Below are 17,720 nucleotides of genomic sequence, written 5' to 3'. Positions count from 1 at the left end.
CGTGCACCAGTTGTACATGTGTCCAGCGCTTACATGTACGTAAAACAGCCCACCAGTGCCGCCACGATTTCCTCACGTACGTACAAACCACGACGCGGCAGGACACACACGGGACAGGTGACGATAAGCGGCTTCTTGATGCACTACAGCACATTCGTAACACAAATCGCCTACAGAGCTGTTGGTTCTCGGCAACCTCGTTGTCGCTCGACAGCGCAGCAGCGGTGGGGAAGCGAGCGCGGCCATATTGGAAGTAGTTCTTCTTTCAAACGTACGTCGCAGGCGTCACACAAACGGCGAGACGCCATTGGTTGCGGATGAACACAAAATCCCTTTGATCTTGAAAAGCCGGTCACCAACTAATAGGAAACGCGGTTCGGCTTGCCTTCGGCGCACGCTCGTTAGCAGACGAGAACGTCGACCTCGGCGCCCACGTGACTCACAGGGTCTCTGATTGGCTCGCTCGACGCCGCGGCGCGCTTCGAATAGTTTCGTGACCCATCCTCGCGCGACAGAGAAATCTCGCTGAGTGGGAGCATTTTGCGGAGCGCGTTTTCCCGCGATCGCCATTTTGCGCGCGTTTTTCCGCAAGGAAGTATACTTATCGTCTTGACGGATAAGCTTGAGCAGCGAAGCAATCACCGTCGAGATGAACTGTAATCAATTGTTGGTGCAGGTAAACACATCAGCCAATTCCGCATCACCAAGCCCACGAAACTGTACTCGTCCAATCTGAGGATGCCGGAATCTGGCCTCACTGGTTCTCCAGAAATGCACCCCACAAAATGGTTGGGCGACTTGCAGGGCCGTAGCCAGAAATTTTTTTCGGAGCGGTTATGGGTTATTGTAAGGGTGGGGTTATGCCAAAAGGAACACCAAGCCTCCCTTACACTCTGCCGGGAAAAAATTCCGGAGGTTCAAACCTCCAAACCTCGTTACAAGAGACACTCAGCAGCATTCGTTGGCTACGTCCCTCGCTCCTTGTAGACAAATTGGGCTAGATTACTCTAGCCTCCTTGTTGTGTACATGGTAAAGCCACACACAGGGGGATATCAGTTGCAAGAAAGGAATTTACTGGACAACCGAGATGCTGTAAGTCAGTTTGCATGTGAACAGGTGGCCGCCCTCTTTGAAGGACCATTGTTAGCTTTGTAATCACTTCCAACTATACTAGCTGCAGAAATTTAAAGTGAGAGGGAAAAGAATATCTGGAGGGAAAGAAGACTATTCCCGGCACAGCGGATATGTCGTTCGATGCCAGGGCTTTTATTCATATTTTATGTGCCCATAACATGTCTGTCCATAATAATATGCCCACAAGAGCAGTTTCAAACCCCATAGTGCTGTGGTCAGGCAACCGAAGAGACCAGTTATTTGCAGCAAAGTAAACATTATGCGGCCAATTCTTTTCACGCAAGATGCGTTTTGCCTTCTGCAGTCTAAACCTGGTATTCTGAGTCCTCCCTCCACTCGAGCCTCCAGTAGAGGAGATCCTTGAAATCGATTTGCCCATGCATAGGCACTGCGAAATCATCCCCTCAGCAGAGTGGAAGGAGCGAATGGAGTGGAGGAGGGACTCAGAATACGGTGTTAAGTCTTCTCTATTACAACATGTTTTTGGATCAATTAGCTCTGCGCAGCATTGGTAACGCCCAAATTGCAGCAGGTATGCTTTGCGCAGCATTGTAAATGCCTTTATTAGATGCAACGCATCTCATTCACTCGCCTTGTCCCTGCATCCATCCGGCGTTGTCGGCGTCCACCCCTCCCCCATTCTCCTCGCCGCGCCAGCTGCGCTCTTCGCCGCTCACCCCCTCTCCTCTCCGATAGCGAACACTCTCTCGCGAGGGGCATTGGATTGTATTCGATTGGCTTGGCTTGGCTTGGATTGCAACTCTGCGATGCTTCGCATCACCTCAGGGTTCCCGTCGGGAAGATGGTGTAATTTTTTTTGTTCCTGGTACGCCTTTCTTTAAATGCAAAACGTTCTTGGGCTTGTAGTCAAGCAATTCATGCCAGTAAGACTTGCCCTCAACACTAGTTGAACAACAGGCCACATGATCCCACATTCACCCAGTGCTTCCAACCATCGCCTCCTGTATTGTAAAAATACAGGGGGCGATGTTCCAACATGAACATATCAATACATCCCGAAGATGCTGCAAGAACATGCGCTCACCTTCGGGCTAATTGGAAAATAATCGTACTGGTGCTTGCCGTCTGTGTTCCTTTAGTGGCAATACTGTCCGTCCTGCGAAGCAGTCTAAATCTTGGATTTTCTTTTGAAGCAAGAACAGGATGCACAGGTGAATGCTGCAAGTAGTGCTGGTAAGGCGACAGCTTGTTCTCTACCATGATTGCCCAGCTTACCAAAAAGGTGGTGGGAGACGACGTTTGTCAGAACATTGTGTTATGTTAGTACAGTTGAACCTCGTTATGATGAACACTGATATAGTGAATTATTGGCTATAGCAAACTAAACAGAGACTTTGGTTGTTAATGCTTTATGACAATTATTCTTTTATAACGAAACTGAAACCGTGAGAGCCGCGCGTGATATGGGATATAACTAAGAAATATTTGACCAGGAGGCTTAGAAGCTAATTGAAAAAAAAAACCCCGTAGTTCTAAACAGCAGCAGTATAAAGTCCCCATTTGTTCGTGGACACGGTGTAAAACTTAATCCTGCTCAGTGGTGCGAGTATCCACCAGACAGGCGAAGATCACATCCTTCATTAAATAAGGTCGCAGTCCTGTTTTGTCAAGTGAATTCTGTCCTGTTGTAATTTCACGTACTTATGTTCCATATCATTGAGCTCAAAATGCAACAAGGAGAACGGTAAGGGGTACCTTGTGTATAGTGGGTTCGAGGTCTAAAAAAATGCATTTTTGTACCAAGTATTTTTGCGCGAGCCAGATTGCCCATTTGTTAGAGCCGATTTTTACCTCTACTGTTATAACGAATATCGGTTATAGCCAACTAATTTGCTGTCCCGATACTTCCTTATAACAAGGTTCGACTGTACTGGTTAGGCATAAGTTACATGCTAAGCAAAAGAGGAATGGCACGAGTGTTGAAGATAGACTCAAGCCATTTGTAAGAATCCGAGGGAGGGGGTGAAACTTACACAAAGGTGTAACTTAGCGACAAAGTTTGCCAAAAAATAAAACAGCCTTCATGCTGCAGTGTGACCTATACAGTAGAACATCAACTTAATAAAACCTGATTTTACAATTTTCCTGATTTACCAAACCAATTTAGATAGCACTAATGCTTTGTTGATTTCATGAAGTTCCCTACTTAACATAATGACTCATGGGTGCCGGCAACTTCATTAAATTACACTTGTACACCGGAACATACGGCACTCGTTGCAGTGCCTTCTCAAAAGTTTCATCCACACCAACTCGGCCAGTTTTCTCTGTTGATACTTCCTGCGTTTCAACATGAACACGTAGGCAAAAACGTTAGGCAGTCTGTTATATTTCATTTCTGCAGTGACAATTAACGAACGACTAAAGTGGTGCGCATAAAATTAAAGCAGTTCCACTCAACGTGAAAGAAGCTGACAAGTGCCAAGCAGGGATTTGCCAGAGGGGCTGTGGCGCCCTCTTTTGACTAGTTTCGGTATCGGCCTGCCGTTGATAGTGAAAGTAGTCGAGAGGAAAAGGCCTATAACGAGTCGCTAGATTGAGTTTTCCTAAATTTGAACTAATTAATTTGTTAATTCACGCTTTTTTTCCTCACTTTACATTATTGTGTACTTACATGCGGCCCAGCAACATCAGCCTCAGTGGCACTGGCGTAGCGCAAAGATCCCCTCCCAACAATTTGCATATGAGCAACGTGTGTCTCAGTGGTGCAATGGGATTAACATTGGCACTGTAACACGGAGGACCCATGTTCGATACCGACTAGGGGAAGCGGCGACCTTTTTGAAGCCTCTGTTTGGGTGCATGACGGTGTGTGACAATGGTGGCTATATATCATGACCCCGTAAGAGCTATAGTAAACTTCATTAGACAATTAAAGCGCATAGTTGGGCGAGTTGGTTGCTGCTGACTAATCAACTCGTACTTCTAGCGAGAATGGAAAAGTGATAAGAGCGAGTGATAACTTTGCGCCGTTTCATTTCTGCGGAATCGTGTGCTTGTTTGTTTTTGTTTTTTTTTCGAATCATGTACATATATGCGTGTTTCCCTGTTCCTTTTGCATAAACCAAGTTGAAGTGTAGCGTGTGTTTCGTCTTTTCTTTCTTTCTTCGTCCTGTGCTATAGTTCGCTAGAAGTATGAGTTCATTGGTAATAAGAGATTTTAATGAAAGCGGTTTCATTGATTTTCTAATGATTGCCATGTTAGCAACTTCCCTTACAAGAGACCTTGGTTACACGAAACAACTTTCCCGGGTCCCTAAGTGTCTCTTGTAACCAGGGTTTACTGTACAATGACAAGCCGGGCCCCTAAAGTGCTTTGCACTTAAAGCATTTTTGATAAAGGTCCCCTGACCTTCCGATTGTTCCAAGCTTTTCGTGCTCCTTGTAAGACAGGACACAAGAGTCGTGCTAGCCCAAAAGAGGTTTAATCAGGCAGTCGAGAGGGAAGCAGGGAACGATGCCTGCCAATACACTGGTTGCAGTGCTACCCAGCTTGCCTGCAAACGGTGGCAGCACTACTATTCAAGGATCGGTCAGTGCACCGCAACCACACGGTCTGTTGAAAAGTAGAGGGGCGGGAATAGGACAAGACAGAACCGGGTAGGTCAAAGTAGTGAGCACAGAACACTTCAACAAACAGCCGGTTAAAGTACGAAACAGGTCTAGAGAAGAGCCCATGATAGCAGAGAAGAGCTCACACAAACATGACGGCAGGACACTCGCAAAGGTTGGAACAGCATTTACACTCCCCACACGTGTCAAAGCAGTAGAGGGCTTTAAAAGCGATAGAAAATAGTCTCGAGTGTGGCACTCGCGGCATCATGGCTACCACTCTGCGTATACCTACGCTAAAAATGTCATGTACAAAGGACGAAGTCACGCACGCTTTGTAAATCACAGAAAAAGAAGTGGACGCCAGGAAGCCTGCCCGATTTTTCGGAGTCTAGTACAGAGTATTTGCACAATGAGAGCAGGCAACCATAGGTAAAGCACGAGAGCGAGTCCAAGCACTAGTCCGGCACAAAGCGCCGTCCAGACAAGTTTCAAAGAGAGCACAGCGTCTGGTAACCCGATTGTCCCGGCAAATGCCAAAAGGGGCTGATGTGGACAATACCGCAGTTTACAGGACATAGCAGAAAGGGCATTTCGAAAATATCTTCTATGACAGAAGCAGCGTTGCATGCATAGGGCCTGCCACAGTCAGACTGTTTCTATATCTACATTTGCATGGTGTACAAAAAGATAATTTCCCCCAGATAAAATCAGGCAGACACAATGTACCACGCCCCCTAAAGTAGTATTTCATTCAATTAATGGGGGGAAATGGCTTTTAAAACAGTTTCTTTTAATTTTTAACTAAACTCTGTGAAACTTCTCAGCCTTGCTGCTTTTTCCCTACTGATTTCAAATATGCCATCATTTCTTGAGTCAATCTATTAGTTTCCAAGATAATTACTGATAATTAATCATTTTTGGTCAGGCAATAGACAAAACAGTGTTAATCATAAAACTGTAATCTTTACATTTTTAAATACAATGAACCCTGGTGAATACCGTAAGAGAATCGATTTTTTTGATGCACCGCTTGGAACTAATTTTACAACTCGTTAAACTTTGGTGTTTGAAATGGGCACTCAAAATGGTTCCTTGCAACTGGTGCCACCAAAGCCTAATGAGCTGTAAAATTAGTTCCAAGTGGTGCATCAAAAAAACCGATTCTCTTATTGCATTCACCAGGGTTCACAGCATTAAAAAATATAAAGATTACAGTTTTATGGCCAACACTGTTTTGGCTATTGTTCCTCCAAAAATGGCTAATTATCTTGGGAACTAATAGACTAACTCAAGAAATAATGGCACATTTGAAATCAGTGGGGGAAAAGCAGCAAGACTGGCAAGTTTCACAGAGTTTACATCAAAATTAAAGGAAGCTGTTTTAAGAGCAGTGTCCCCCCTTCAACCTGCAAGAGGGGCATAAATAAACATTAAATAAGGACACTCTCGCAAACCCCTCAAGAATCGCCGTTGGGTCACTGTTTCTGTATCCTTGAATGGTCACTACTAAATCTAATTTATCCCGAGGCCTAAATGAAGATAACCATTTTTTTTTTCTTTCTTATGTAAGCACCCAATCAGACGGCGGTTAAGCAACTTTTCACCACTCAAGCTCCACATGCACAGTTCGAAACTTGACCTAAGATAGAATTACCACAGGCTCCGCAAAGCATTAAGTTACAAAAATACATTGGCTATTATTGACGACTTCACAGTTGGAACCTGAGGAAACGTGGTCACGGCCTGACAGTGTCTGCGCATCTCCACCAACACACCACAAAGCAGTAAGAAATGCGACATTTGTGCGCGACCTAAAGGCTCTATGCATAGGAAAAGATCGGCTTGCACATTGAAGGCAAAATTGCTTAGGCAAGGCAGTGCGTTCTCCTTATTACGTGCGTTCAGCACTTTCACCACAACTCGACACGCCAAACACCTTAAATTGTCACACAGGCTAGCCCTGAATGCAATGAACTTTGCATAATGCCGGCACACTTCATTTCTGCTCCACTAGGCCTACATTTATCATCATCATCATCACCTCATAGTTTTTTTTCCACTAAAGCGAAACAGTCACATTTAAAAGCAGTAACTGTCTGTACATCTTGTTGCTGGTCGTGTCTTTAGTTGATTTTGCAGTGCAGAGAAATACTAGAGTACGATTGAAAACAAAACAGCCAGGGTCCTCACAATCACCACAATGATCATATAGAGGCTAAAAAATTTTTACAGCAAGGGAAACTTATGATTCCACCCAAGCCCAACTCTAACATTTCCAAACAAAGAAAGCAAAAGAAATGGACACCACCACAACAAAGTAGACAAAGAGAGGAGACCAAATTAATGTGATTTGTAGGATCCCAAGTAACCTGGCGTGCATAAAACTGCCCATATTGTTCTAGTAGACAGTTGTTGCCACTGCTTTGTTCACTGCGTTAAATATCGGTATTTTGAAACTCAACTAAAATTGGCTCTGTTACAATTATGTAGACTACTTGATCAAAAATAAAAATAATAATAAAAGAAACAACTGTACAGCTAAGCAAATTTCAGAGCTCGTAAAACGAAACAGAGAAGGAAGCAGTAGCACTAGCATGAAGCGAAAACGTAATTTTGCAGGACGCACAGTCCCGGGTTCTTGAACGTGGTTTTGTCACAACCAAAACCATTTCAGCTGGACAAAAAGGCAGCAGACGGATCATTCTAGCAAAATAGAGGCATCTATGGACGGCGTCTCACTTTGCGCTTTGACCATTCCACTTTTGCCAATAATTTGGGCGTTTCTGGTTGAGATCCAAGTGAACAAGGTCCTGCTCTGTTTTCTTTTCGAGCTAAAGAGCCAAGGACACTCACAACTACAGCTGGCGACATATAGAATGTTTTACCAAATTCATTTCTGACTCTTTGTTAATGAATTGCGCAGAAGCAGCGACTAAGTACAGACTTGTAATTGAAAGTGAACACGAGGCATTTATTTCTCTAGGAATTTTTGAGTAGCTTTTTCTGCTTGCTTCAATGCTTCTGACCCTTCGCCACAAAGACTTTTGCAGTTCCAAGTTTTTTTCTTGATTCCTTTACCATCAACACAGCTGACAGATAGCGGTAATCTGTGATACAGATAGACTTGTGACTTGCTTTTATAGCTTTTTCAGCACAACTGAAAAAATATATACTCTGCATATGTCATAAGGCAAGTAGAATACGAGTGCAGGGCCTCTAATATTCGCACAATCTTGATTTTGGTCATGGTGTATGAATAACTTGAGTCTTTGACAAGACTTCATCGTGCTTCGATGCGGCTTAATTTAAAGGGGCACTGACACAAAATTTTGAAGGCGAGATAACGTCGGAGATAGATTGGTGGGAACACATATACATCATCTGCAAAATATCAGCGGCGAATACAGCCTAGAACATATTTAAAATCAATTTTGAAGTGTGCGAAACGCAACCGAGCAGCCAGCAGAGGACCACGCGCAATTGTAAATAAACAACATCCAAACACGTCACGAGTTTGTGTTTGCCGCTTCCGCACTACCGGCGTTTTATGCGGGCTCGCCCGGCTCGCCGCTCCAATCGGAGGGCCGGAGGGCGGAGCTTCTGCTCTCGAGAACGAACGACCCGATCGTTGGCGGCGGAGGCGCCGTGATTTCGTCAGCTCATGGGGCAGCTGGCCGCGACCAAAGTTCTACAGCGATTCCAGGCACTCTGTTTCTATTACTGTTTATTACCATTTTATGCGAAAACGCGCCGGAGGCACGAAAAGCCCACTGAGCTAGCCGCACGGTCGCTGTGCAGGCGGCGGCCACGGCCGCGAAGTGGCCCAGGCCGGCGCAGGTAGCTCGAGTGATAGCTTGTTACCGCTGCACGAAATTGTCCCCAAGTCCCGACCATAGTGGCTTAAATGAGAAAGGAGTTAATGATACGATGGCGGGTTGCATTAAAAATTGTCATCTGCACCGCTTACGAGAGCGGCACTCGAATATCCGCCGCAGTGCTGAGCCGAACACATCTGTAGGCGGACCTGTAGGCAGACCGGCCGGCTGCTCCCAGCGCGCGTCTTGCCACCCACCGCCTCGAGCGTCGCGCGTCGTTCTTTAGCCGCGGTAGCATTTGCACTCGCAGCGCCTGCGCCACATCCACGGTCGCTTTTTAATTAGCGCCTCACGAGATCAGTACGTGGGGGCATTCGCAGAAACTGCCGTCGATGCGGATTCGACAGTGCTACGGCGGCTCTGCTCTGTGATATCCCTCCGACGGTCACGTGGTCAGCTTTGTTCACACAAAATCCACAAAATCCATCGTTTCGCGGCACTCGCTGAAACCGAAACTGCGACTGGCCGCATTTAAAATCCCTCTAATTTAACAACCGTCGCACGCTGAAGCAAATGAGGTTTCTACAGGTGATAAGTAGGTCACTAGCTACTTATCGCAACGAAAAAAACAAGATGCTAAATTTTTGTGTCAGTGCCCCTTTAAGTTGCCCCTTGCTTTCACAGGACACTTTAACCACTGGTTTCCACAAGAGCAATTGTACCTACACATAACCGCATAGGAAGCGAGTATTTGAACCTTGAGGCATTCATTGATTATGACTCTACGTACCCTGTTTCAACGACACTACCAAGTGGCTCGTAAGTGTTCCGAAACAAAAAGAGAACTAACTGCCGTTGAATTTACCGCCACAATGGACGGACGTCGATCAAGGGAGATTGACAGCGTAAGTGGCCTTCCTTTCGGAAGAGACAGATTGAGCTATGAAACATAAAACCTCTATTCGTTGGCTGGCTATCACATCCACAGCCTGTGAGTAGATAATGTCATGAACGTTACGAAAAAAAAAAGTGAACACTACAAAAATTTGCTCGCTCCAAAAGTCTCACTGAGAAGATTGTGCCATGCAGCGCATAAAACTCCCACCTGAACACGAAACCCACCACTAAAGTTCACATAATGCTGTTAATAACTCTGCACAATTTGTAAGAAAAAAAAAAAAAAAAAACATGTAGAAAGATAACGTTCTGTCACTTCCCAAGAGCAGCGAAGTGTTCGCAGAAGCCTGTAACCACGAAGAACACGCACACAAAACCCCAGCTTTCTCGTGTCCTTGACCCTAAGCGACAGGCTCTTGTCTTTCCGTTACACTTACTAAACACCCCAATGTTCAATCCATCAAAAGGCAGTTCAGGCTAAAATGTGTGCGACAGCGCGAGACAACTTCACGTTCTCCGAGCCCCCTCCCTTGTTTGAGACTTTGCCAGGCTTGGCAGTTCCGTTCACGCCGGCTTTTCGCTGAACGGCCACACAAACTTGACATCGTAGCGTTTGTAGGCAAAGCGGCAGTCGACGCCGGTTGCGAGAAGGTCTGCCTTGATGGCCTGCGGGCATTCGTTGTCGGCAAGTTGCGTTTCTGCGTGAGAGAATGCGAAAGGGGAGCAAAGTTTACAATGGACCTTGGAGGCCAAGCACATCTCAGTCTTGGCAAAAGAGGGAAGAAATCCGGAGGTAATTTTTTTCCAGAATAAATTTGTTGGAACATAAAACATAAGGAAAGGCAGTACATGCATCTATTAAAGGGACCCAGAAAAGCCTTTTGTAAAAGTTACAAAAGGTCTTTATTGTCGCGTAGTACTAATATAGCGATGCAATGCCATTGGAATTATTGATCTACATTCAGTATTAGCTGCGCCAGAAGCAATTAAGTGCACCTCTCCCCCCTTGCCGATCCATTCCTCCTCCCTCTCTGCTTCTTTCAAAGCAGCTGGAAACACTGGGAATAGCCATGCGACATCGCGACGCTCGACTTCCGTTCTCCGCTAGCTACATTCCTGCGCCTAGACACGCGTCAATCACTGCAGACCCGCCTTTGCCTCGGGATCGCGCAGGAAGGAGGAAGAGCAACCGGAAGCCAATGGCAGTGACGTTGCCAGCGACCGACGATCAGCCAAATCAGGGGGGCGCCTCGCCGTTGCGTCAGCCGCGGTCGGTGTTGCGTCGGCCGCAATCGGCTCGCTGCGGCGGCGCGCTCATCGGCTGAGAAAGGCGATCTTCAAAAATTGTTTACAAGGAGAGACAGACAGACAGACTGGGGAATTTTTTTTATTGAAATGAAAAAACACAAAAAGGTCGGCCTGACGGTAGTATATCTGGCCAGCTATTCTGTGTGTGGGAAGGGAAAGTGGAGGAAAGAGTGTGGATAGAGGACGAGAGAGATGAAGATGGCGGAGAAATAAATGAAGGGCTATGTATAGAAGATGCCTATACCGATACGGTGTATGTGTTAAAGTTAAGCCGGATGGGCCTCAACTACAATATCTCTGAGAGGCCGCTGCTGCGCAGAAATGTCAGCACAGCTTTAAATGCCTTGTAGGAACGCTTCGCGTCTGGCCAAGGTCCCAGCAGCACTTCCTCCGACACCACACGACAGTCCAAACGGGCCAATGTTCTCACTAATTGTTCTCGAGGATGCGCATAGCGTGGACAGTGGCAGAGAACATGCGAAATAGTCTCTGGTACATGGCATGTCTCACAGTCGGGGTCACTCGTAAAGCCAATGAGGTGCTTGTAGCGACGGGCAAAGGCTACGCCAAGCCGTAGTCGGTGAAACAGCGTGGCGTAGTTTCGCTGAATACCAGGAGGTAACCGAAACTTGCAGTCGGGGTCCAGGCGGTGTAGTCTTCTATGACGATTGTCAGGGTGGGACCAGTGACTCGCCGAGGCATGGCGGAGAATGGTAAAAAAAAGGGCGGTCGTGTCCGTTCTTGCGAAGGGCAGACGTACAACATCTGCATTTGCAGAAACCTTCTTTGCCTCCTGGTCAGCCCAGTCGTTACCAGCTAGCCCGCAATGGCCTGGTACCCACTGAATGGTGAGGACATGTCCTTGTTGCAGTGCCAATGAGCATAATTCGAGTACTTCCGCAGCAAGGGCATAATAAGGTCCTTGCCTCATAACTCCGTTGAGGACCTGGAGTGCTGGCTTGGAATCACAAAACAGGGTCCAAGCTTGAGGTGATTCACGGGAGACTAAACGAATCGCCTCCCGTATGGCAACCAACTCAGTGGCAGTAGAAGTTGTCTTGTGGTCTAGTGTGAATCCTCGGGTAACGCATAAGCTTGGAATTACCACAGCCGCGGTGGACCGGGATGCAGTCACAGAGCCATCAGTATATACATGTACAGTTCCGGCGTACTTGTCTGTCAAGAACGCTAGAGTCAACTGTTTGAGGGCTATTGATGGCAAAGAGGACTTCTTCCCAATTCCCGGGATGGAAAGGTAAATTGATGGTTTTGATAGTACCCACAGAGGATTCTGGGAAACCACCATTGGGGCAAAACCTGATGGGATCTTATGTTGCTGTTGCAAAATGGCTGCCGCAAAACTACTTCTCGAACACGTAGTAGGAAGAGCCGATAATGGATGGTGTTCATGCCTTGTGAAGCATCTAAGGTAGACTCGAAGGGGTTCGCCCAAAAGAAGTGCATCCATTGGAAAAACACGTGCCTCGGCAATTGTGCCCACAGTAGAGGTACATCGTGGTAGCCCCAAGCATATTCTGAGGGCTTGTGCTTGCAAACCCTCCAATGCGCGCCGGGAAGAAGTTCGCAGGTTTGAAATGGCTGGCAGGCTGTAGCGAAGATGCCCCAAAAACAGGCTCCGGTACAACTGGAGAAGAGCGCTCTCAGATGGACACCATCTCATCCCCGCCACGAAGCGAAGAACATGTACAAGGCTTGCAAGTTTAGTCTTCAATGAGGCGATGTGTTTCGTCCACGACAAATTATTCGTACAACGTATGGGGCTGACACTTGGCTCAAAAATCCCCCGTTATGTGTTCTACCAATTGAATGCATTTGATTGCCACCTTCACATAGCTTTTCTGGGTCCCTTTAATTAGATAAACTTGCATGCAATATTCGCCTCTATTTACTTTATACACTTCACGACAGTGAGAGACAAGTGGTGTACATATCAACATGCATATGACGCCTGCTCTTATGTACAGGTGCCGTCAAAAGTAATTGGAACACGGTCTCAAAAATTTACATGAATTCGTTCGTTCAGAAACTGCCTGGCTGCAGTAGTGTCTATTTAAAGGAGACTGCCCTAATAGAAAAAGTCCTGTAAGCCAGCAATGGCTATCATAAAGCGATTAAGACAAAGTTTTGTGATATTCATAAATCCTTGTTCGAATCACTTACAACGGCACCTGTACATATGGCACATGTAAGAGTAAAAGAGCTAACGACATAATAAGAGATGAGAGAATCTCTCACAACCTGTGCCTTTATAGGGCTGGTCTTGTATCTATGCCTGTCAGCTGTGTTTTGTGGTTATCAAGCGTGAACCAACTCAGCCAGCGAAGTATCTTGTTAAATAGCTTGGCGCCTGCATATACATTCACTTGCCTGTGTGATAAATGCATTGTGATCTTTTGTCACAGCTCCCTGTGAGACTACAGGTTGCATTAACTGGCGTGGCATGTATGCCGGCAACCATGTGTGCATGCCGCCATTCTGGAGCTTGCATGCCCCATTACTAAGGTGATATTGTATGCATGGGCTGTGCATAGCGTTTGTGTAGGCAGCAGCAGCAGCACCGTGTCCCACTGAGCTCAAACGCATTATCTCGACGTTGAGTACTGTTTCTTGCAGCATCCTGCAGCCTACCTGTCGCAGGACGCAAGTGAGGTCGTCAGCACAGATCGGCTGATTGCCAGCTGCCGTGTCTTGGTATCGGCCTAAGATTGCTCAGGTCTGGGCAAGCACTTTCCACTTTGGTTGGTTGTTTACCAATAGATGTCGCTAGTCTCCAGCTAACAATGCACTTGCTACACTACCGTCATATCTCAATAGGCGTGTGTGTGAATGCTCACTATTTTCTTCGAAAGCATTATTTGGCTGTTCTACTGAATGACTCTGCCCTCACAGGGGTGGAACAGGGTACAGTGCAGACCATCTACAGTGTAGACCGCTTATAACGTATGTCGCGGGAGTCGCGAAAATCCGCACTATAAGCGGTACCACACTATAACCAAAATATGCGCGAATCCAACCACATCGCAACCAAACTTTAAAATCTTCCTTTATTTGTCATCACTCAAACGCACGGATGGCACTTACAAGCAAAGGACTGGTCTTTATATCGTATTTTTTAAAATTTTCATCAGCCGCTGCTGCAGGGTCACTGCAAGCGCGGCTTTAACTTCTGCTTTGTTTGTGTTTTGGGGGATCGTTGCTGCGTTTTTAGCGTCTATGAACAGATTCCGCGGAACGTGATAAGAACGCCAGCGGGATTTTTTTTTTTTTTTTTGAACCCCACCTTGCGTTCTTGATGCCGAAGGCGGCTGCTTATCAGCGCAGCATACTGATGGGCGGAATCTTCGGCTTCGCGCGGCTCGCTTGTTCGGAAAGGGAAAGAGCGGTGGCTTATCTGCACAACAATCTAAAGCGTGAACCGCATGGAGCGATTGCAGTGCACGCATGGAACATGCAGGGGCAGTATTCTCGTAACTGTCCCTTTTGAAAACGTCCCTTTTGAGTCCCTTTCATCGTGACGTACTTCCGGTTAAGCAATAAGCGTTGGCAGTAGGTTTGCCGCGCTTGCGTTACGTCACTTCCGATTGTTTGCTTTTACACAATCAGGGCTCGCCAAAAGGGACACTTTTGAAAGGGACGCGAAAGGGACAAAACTCGAGAATACCGCCTCAGTGCACGCCGCAGGCGCGGCAACGCCGGCCCACAGAACAGGGAGGGCCGGCCCGGTTACAACTGGCATGGTATGCGGCGCAGTAAGATGCGGCAACATGGCGTCGGTCCCGGCCGCGAAATGGTGTAGGCCATAGAGTTTCATGAAACTCTATGGTGCAGGCAGCTCCAGCGACCACTTCTAACTGCTCGCTGAAATGCCGCACGAAGCGCAAGCGAGGGTGCTCACGCAAGAAAAGAGCTGGTAATATCGGCGAAAAGAGGAATATAAACTGCCATTCACGTTGCTTGTGAAAGCGCCTATCAAAAAACACCGCGGTGGTAGGCCTAAACATCTCTGACGCGGCCAGCTGGCTGGTCGGAGCGTTTCGGACATGGAGGATGGTTTCGGATCTCCCGCCCGCGAAAATATAGCCGGTCGTGCTCCCGCCATTAGGTGCGCGTCTCCCCATTGGTGCAAGTCGTTAGGCTCCTCCCACTGCCACGCGAAGAAGCCACCGCAAGCGCAAAATCGTCGACACGAGCGTGAAAAAAAAAAAAAAAAAAAAAAAAAAAAAAAAAAAAAAAAAAAGCACGCGCGACGTTGTTGTGTACGAACTATGTGCGATAACGGGCCATGCAGTTCACGCTTAATTGAAACAAGTTGATAAGCCGCGCGCGGACGGGGAAGGGGGGTTGCTATCTTCCGAGGTGGGTCGAGCAAGGTCAGTTGTGGTTAACACGTAGGCGTGCACTAAAGGGTGCCTATTCTTTTCTTGTGTGCCGAAGTCAAAGGAGAGCAAGGGGTGCGCGCTGCGTCGGTGGCCTATTTCATCCTTTCTTTTTTTCTTTTGCTACCCTAAAACGATGCCCCAGCTGCGCCGGTCGATCAGCAGGTCTGCCAGAAAACCGCACTATAAACGGCATTGTGCTTCGGCCAACCGCATCCCAAACGGTAGGGTTATGCATTGAGTTCTATGGGAGGTGAACCGGTGGTCACAAAAAACCGCATTATATCCGGTCCCGCACTATAAGCGGTTACGTTATAAATGGTTTACACTGTATAAAGTAACTGCTTATAGTGCGGGACCGGATATAACGCGGGTTTCTGTGACCACCGGTTTGCCTCCCATAGAAGTCAATGCATAACCCTACCGCTTGGGATGCGGTTGGCCGAAGCACAATACCGTTTATAGTGCGGTTTTTCGGTGGCTCTGCTGATCGACAGGCGCAGCTGGGGCATCGTTTTAGGGTAGCAAACGACAATAGAAAGGATAAAATCCATTGATTGATGCACCTCAGAAGATAGCGAACCCCTCCCCTGGAAGTTTACAAAATTTGGAGTTATCTACTTTTGGCCCCAGCAAGTGTGCGGCGTTATCACCATTTAAAGGTCAAACACCATAATCACAGTCAAAGGGGATCTGATAACAGGCCTTGCTCCTTGTGCGGTAATTGGCAACGTTTAAAGCAAACCCACTGCGGCATTCCGTGAAACAAAGTGTTTGCTCACCCTTTTTTCTATTGAATAGTGGTTTCAGTGAGTGGAGCTGAAATTTGCTTTGTCTTTGCCTGTCTCAGATTTGCCAGACTTTATGAACTTACGCCATATATTACGAAACTAGAGCATGTTAGAAGGCATGACTAATGTTGGACTGTCATTCACTAAGCAAAGCTAACCCCAAGTTCACAGGCGAAAATGAGTGATTACCATCACCTCACAACAAAAGTAAACCACATTAACCAGCAAGAGAAAGCATCCAAGAACTTGTTTGTTCAATACACATGTGCAGCTACAGAAAGTTGCAGGCAGCAAAGCCAGGAACATCGGAAATGGGTGACTAAATTGATGTTCACCTCCAGCGAGCGACAAAATTTCTTGTGAATATTATTCTACCTGTTTGCGGTGAGACACAAAAACATTTTTCTTTTGGTCATTTTCCATTGATTGTGGCGAAGCGGCTGACACCGGCAAATAAAACTGTCAAAATGCGACACAAAGAAATGCAAAGAGCTTGCAAAGAAGCCGTGTAGTGCCTGAGGCCTTACGGCTAAGCCAAATCCAACTTCTTTAGCCACTCACAGCCTTGATGACACTGAAACCATAACCACCTTGATGAAACCGAAAACACAATGTTTCAGCAACGTTTTCGGGCACGCGGCATCATGGCAGTCACATTTCGCGGCACCATTCGGGCTCTGCGCCACAGGGTGGTGCTGATGAATGCGTTTGGCGCAATATGGGCGGTTCGGCGCAGGCAAACTAGTTTGGCGCTCAATGGCGCAAATGGCGCAGCTGTTCCACCCCTGCCCTCGGCAAGGTGCGTGCGAACCTGTGTCGATACCTGTGTTTGCGGACAACTGCGCTGCCACGTAGGCATTTTGTGCACGATGCCGCTTTCTTTTACAACCAACCGCGGCTCCATTCTTTGGTGCTGATGTGGAGTTCTCAAGGGTGAGTAGAGCATCACCACACAATGTCACTGCAGTCATTCATATTCGTTGGCACCACCACTGAGAATCGGGTTGTAAGGGGACAGACAACAAACGCCGAGGCCTGTTCTTGTTTCAGTGAGATGCAGACGCATGCGCAGACACGGCAGGCACTGTCATGGCAGTTTTCAGTGTTGCCAAGAGAAGAAATCAGCCGCTAAACGTTTATGTGAATACCATCTACCATCTATAGCATCTATAAAGTGACCATCTATACCATCTATAAAGTGACATTGGCTTAAAAGTATTTTCCCCTGCTTTAGTGCTTTTGCAATGCCCAGAAAAATTACCGATACAAAATGTTGGTACAACACAGAACGTAACTAGATGTGTCGATTTTCCGGCTCTAAATACTTCACTCCGAAATTATCTGATCGCTGTAGTGGTTTGTAAGAAAAAATGATCTAAGCCCAATTTATAGCGCTCTCCAGGAACTGAGACTTTTCCATAACATTTTTAAGTACACTGACGCTAAGCCCAAAGCGTATCGACCATTTAATTCAAGTTGAATCAACTATGTTGTAATATGCTCCATCATTCCTCAGGATTACATTGATAGTACTACAGTGTAGACCATTTATAACGTAACCGCTTATAGTGCGGGACCGGATATAACGCGGGTTTTTGCGACCACCAGTTTGCCTCCCATAGAACTCAATGCATAAGCATACCGCTCAAGATGCGGTTGGCCGAAGCACAATACCGCTTATAGTGCGGTTTTTCGGCGGGTCTGCTGATCTACCGGCGCAGCTGAGGCATCGTTTTAGGGTAGCAAAAGAAAAAGAAAGGATGAAATCGGCCATCTGACGCAGCGTGCACCCCTTGCCCTC

General features: G+C 46.8%; 1 protein-coding gene across 4 annotated transcripts in view; it reads right to left on the bottom strand.

The window, feature by feature from the left end:
- Positions 1-4,559: 4,559 nt before the first annotated feature.
- LOC144149225 (protein sprint-like) overlaps positions 4,560-17,720 on the bottom strand; it is a 60,110-nt gene continuing 46,949 nt past the window's right edge. For all 4 annotated transcript variants that reach the window (XM_077680765.1, XM_077680767.1, XM_077680764.1 and 1 more), the window contains exon 19: positions 4,560-10,121. In XM_077680765.1, coding sequence (XP_077536891.1) covers positions 9,988-10,121 — 134 coding nt within the window. In that variant the 3' untranslated portion in view covers positions 4,560-9,987. The remainder of the gene's footprint in view (positions 10,122-17,720) is intronic.

Source organism: Haemaphysalis longicornis, unplaced genomic scaffold (assembly GCF_048455015.1).
Source record: "Haemaphysalis longicornis isolate Haplotype H1 unplaced genomic scaffold, Haemaphysalis longicornis Haplotype H1 scaffold_8, whole genome shotgun sequence".
In the NCBI taxonomy this organism is placed as follows: domain Eukaryota; kingdom Metazoa; phylum Arthropoda; class Arachnida; order Ixodida; family Ixodidae; genus Haemaphysalis; species Haemaphysalis longicornis.
Note: the sequence above shows the minus strand (reverse complement) of the source record. Positions and strands in the feature narration are given on the sequence as shown.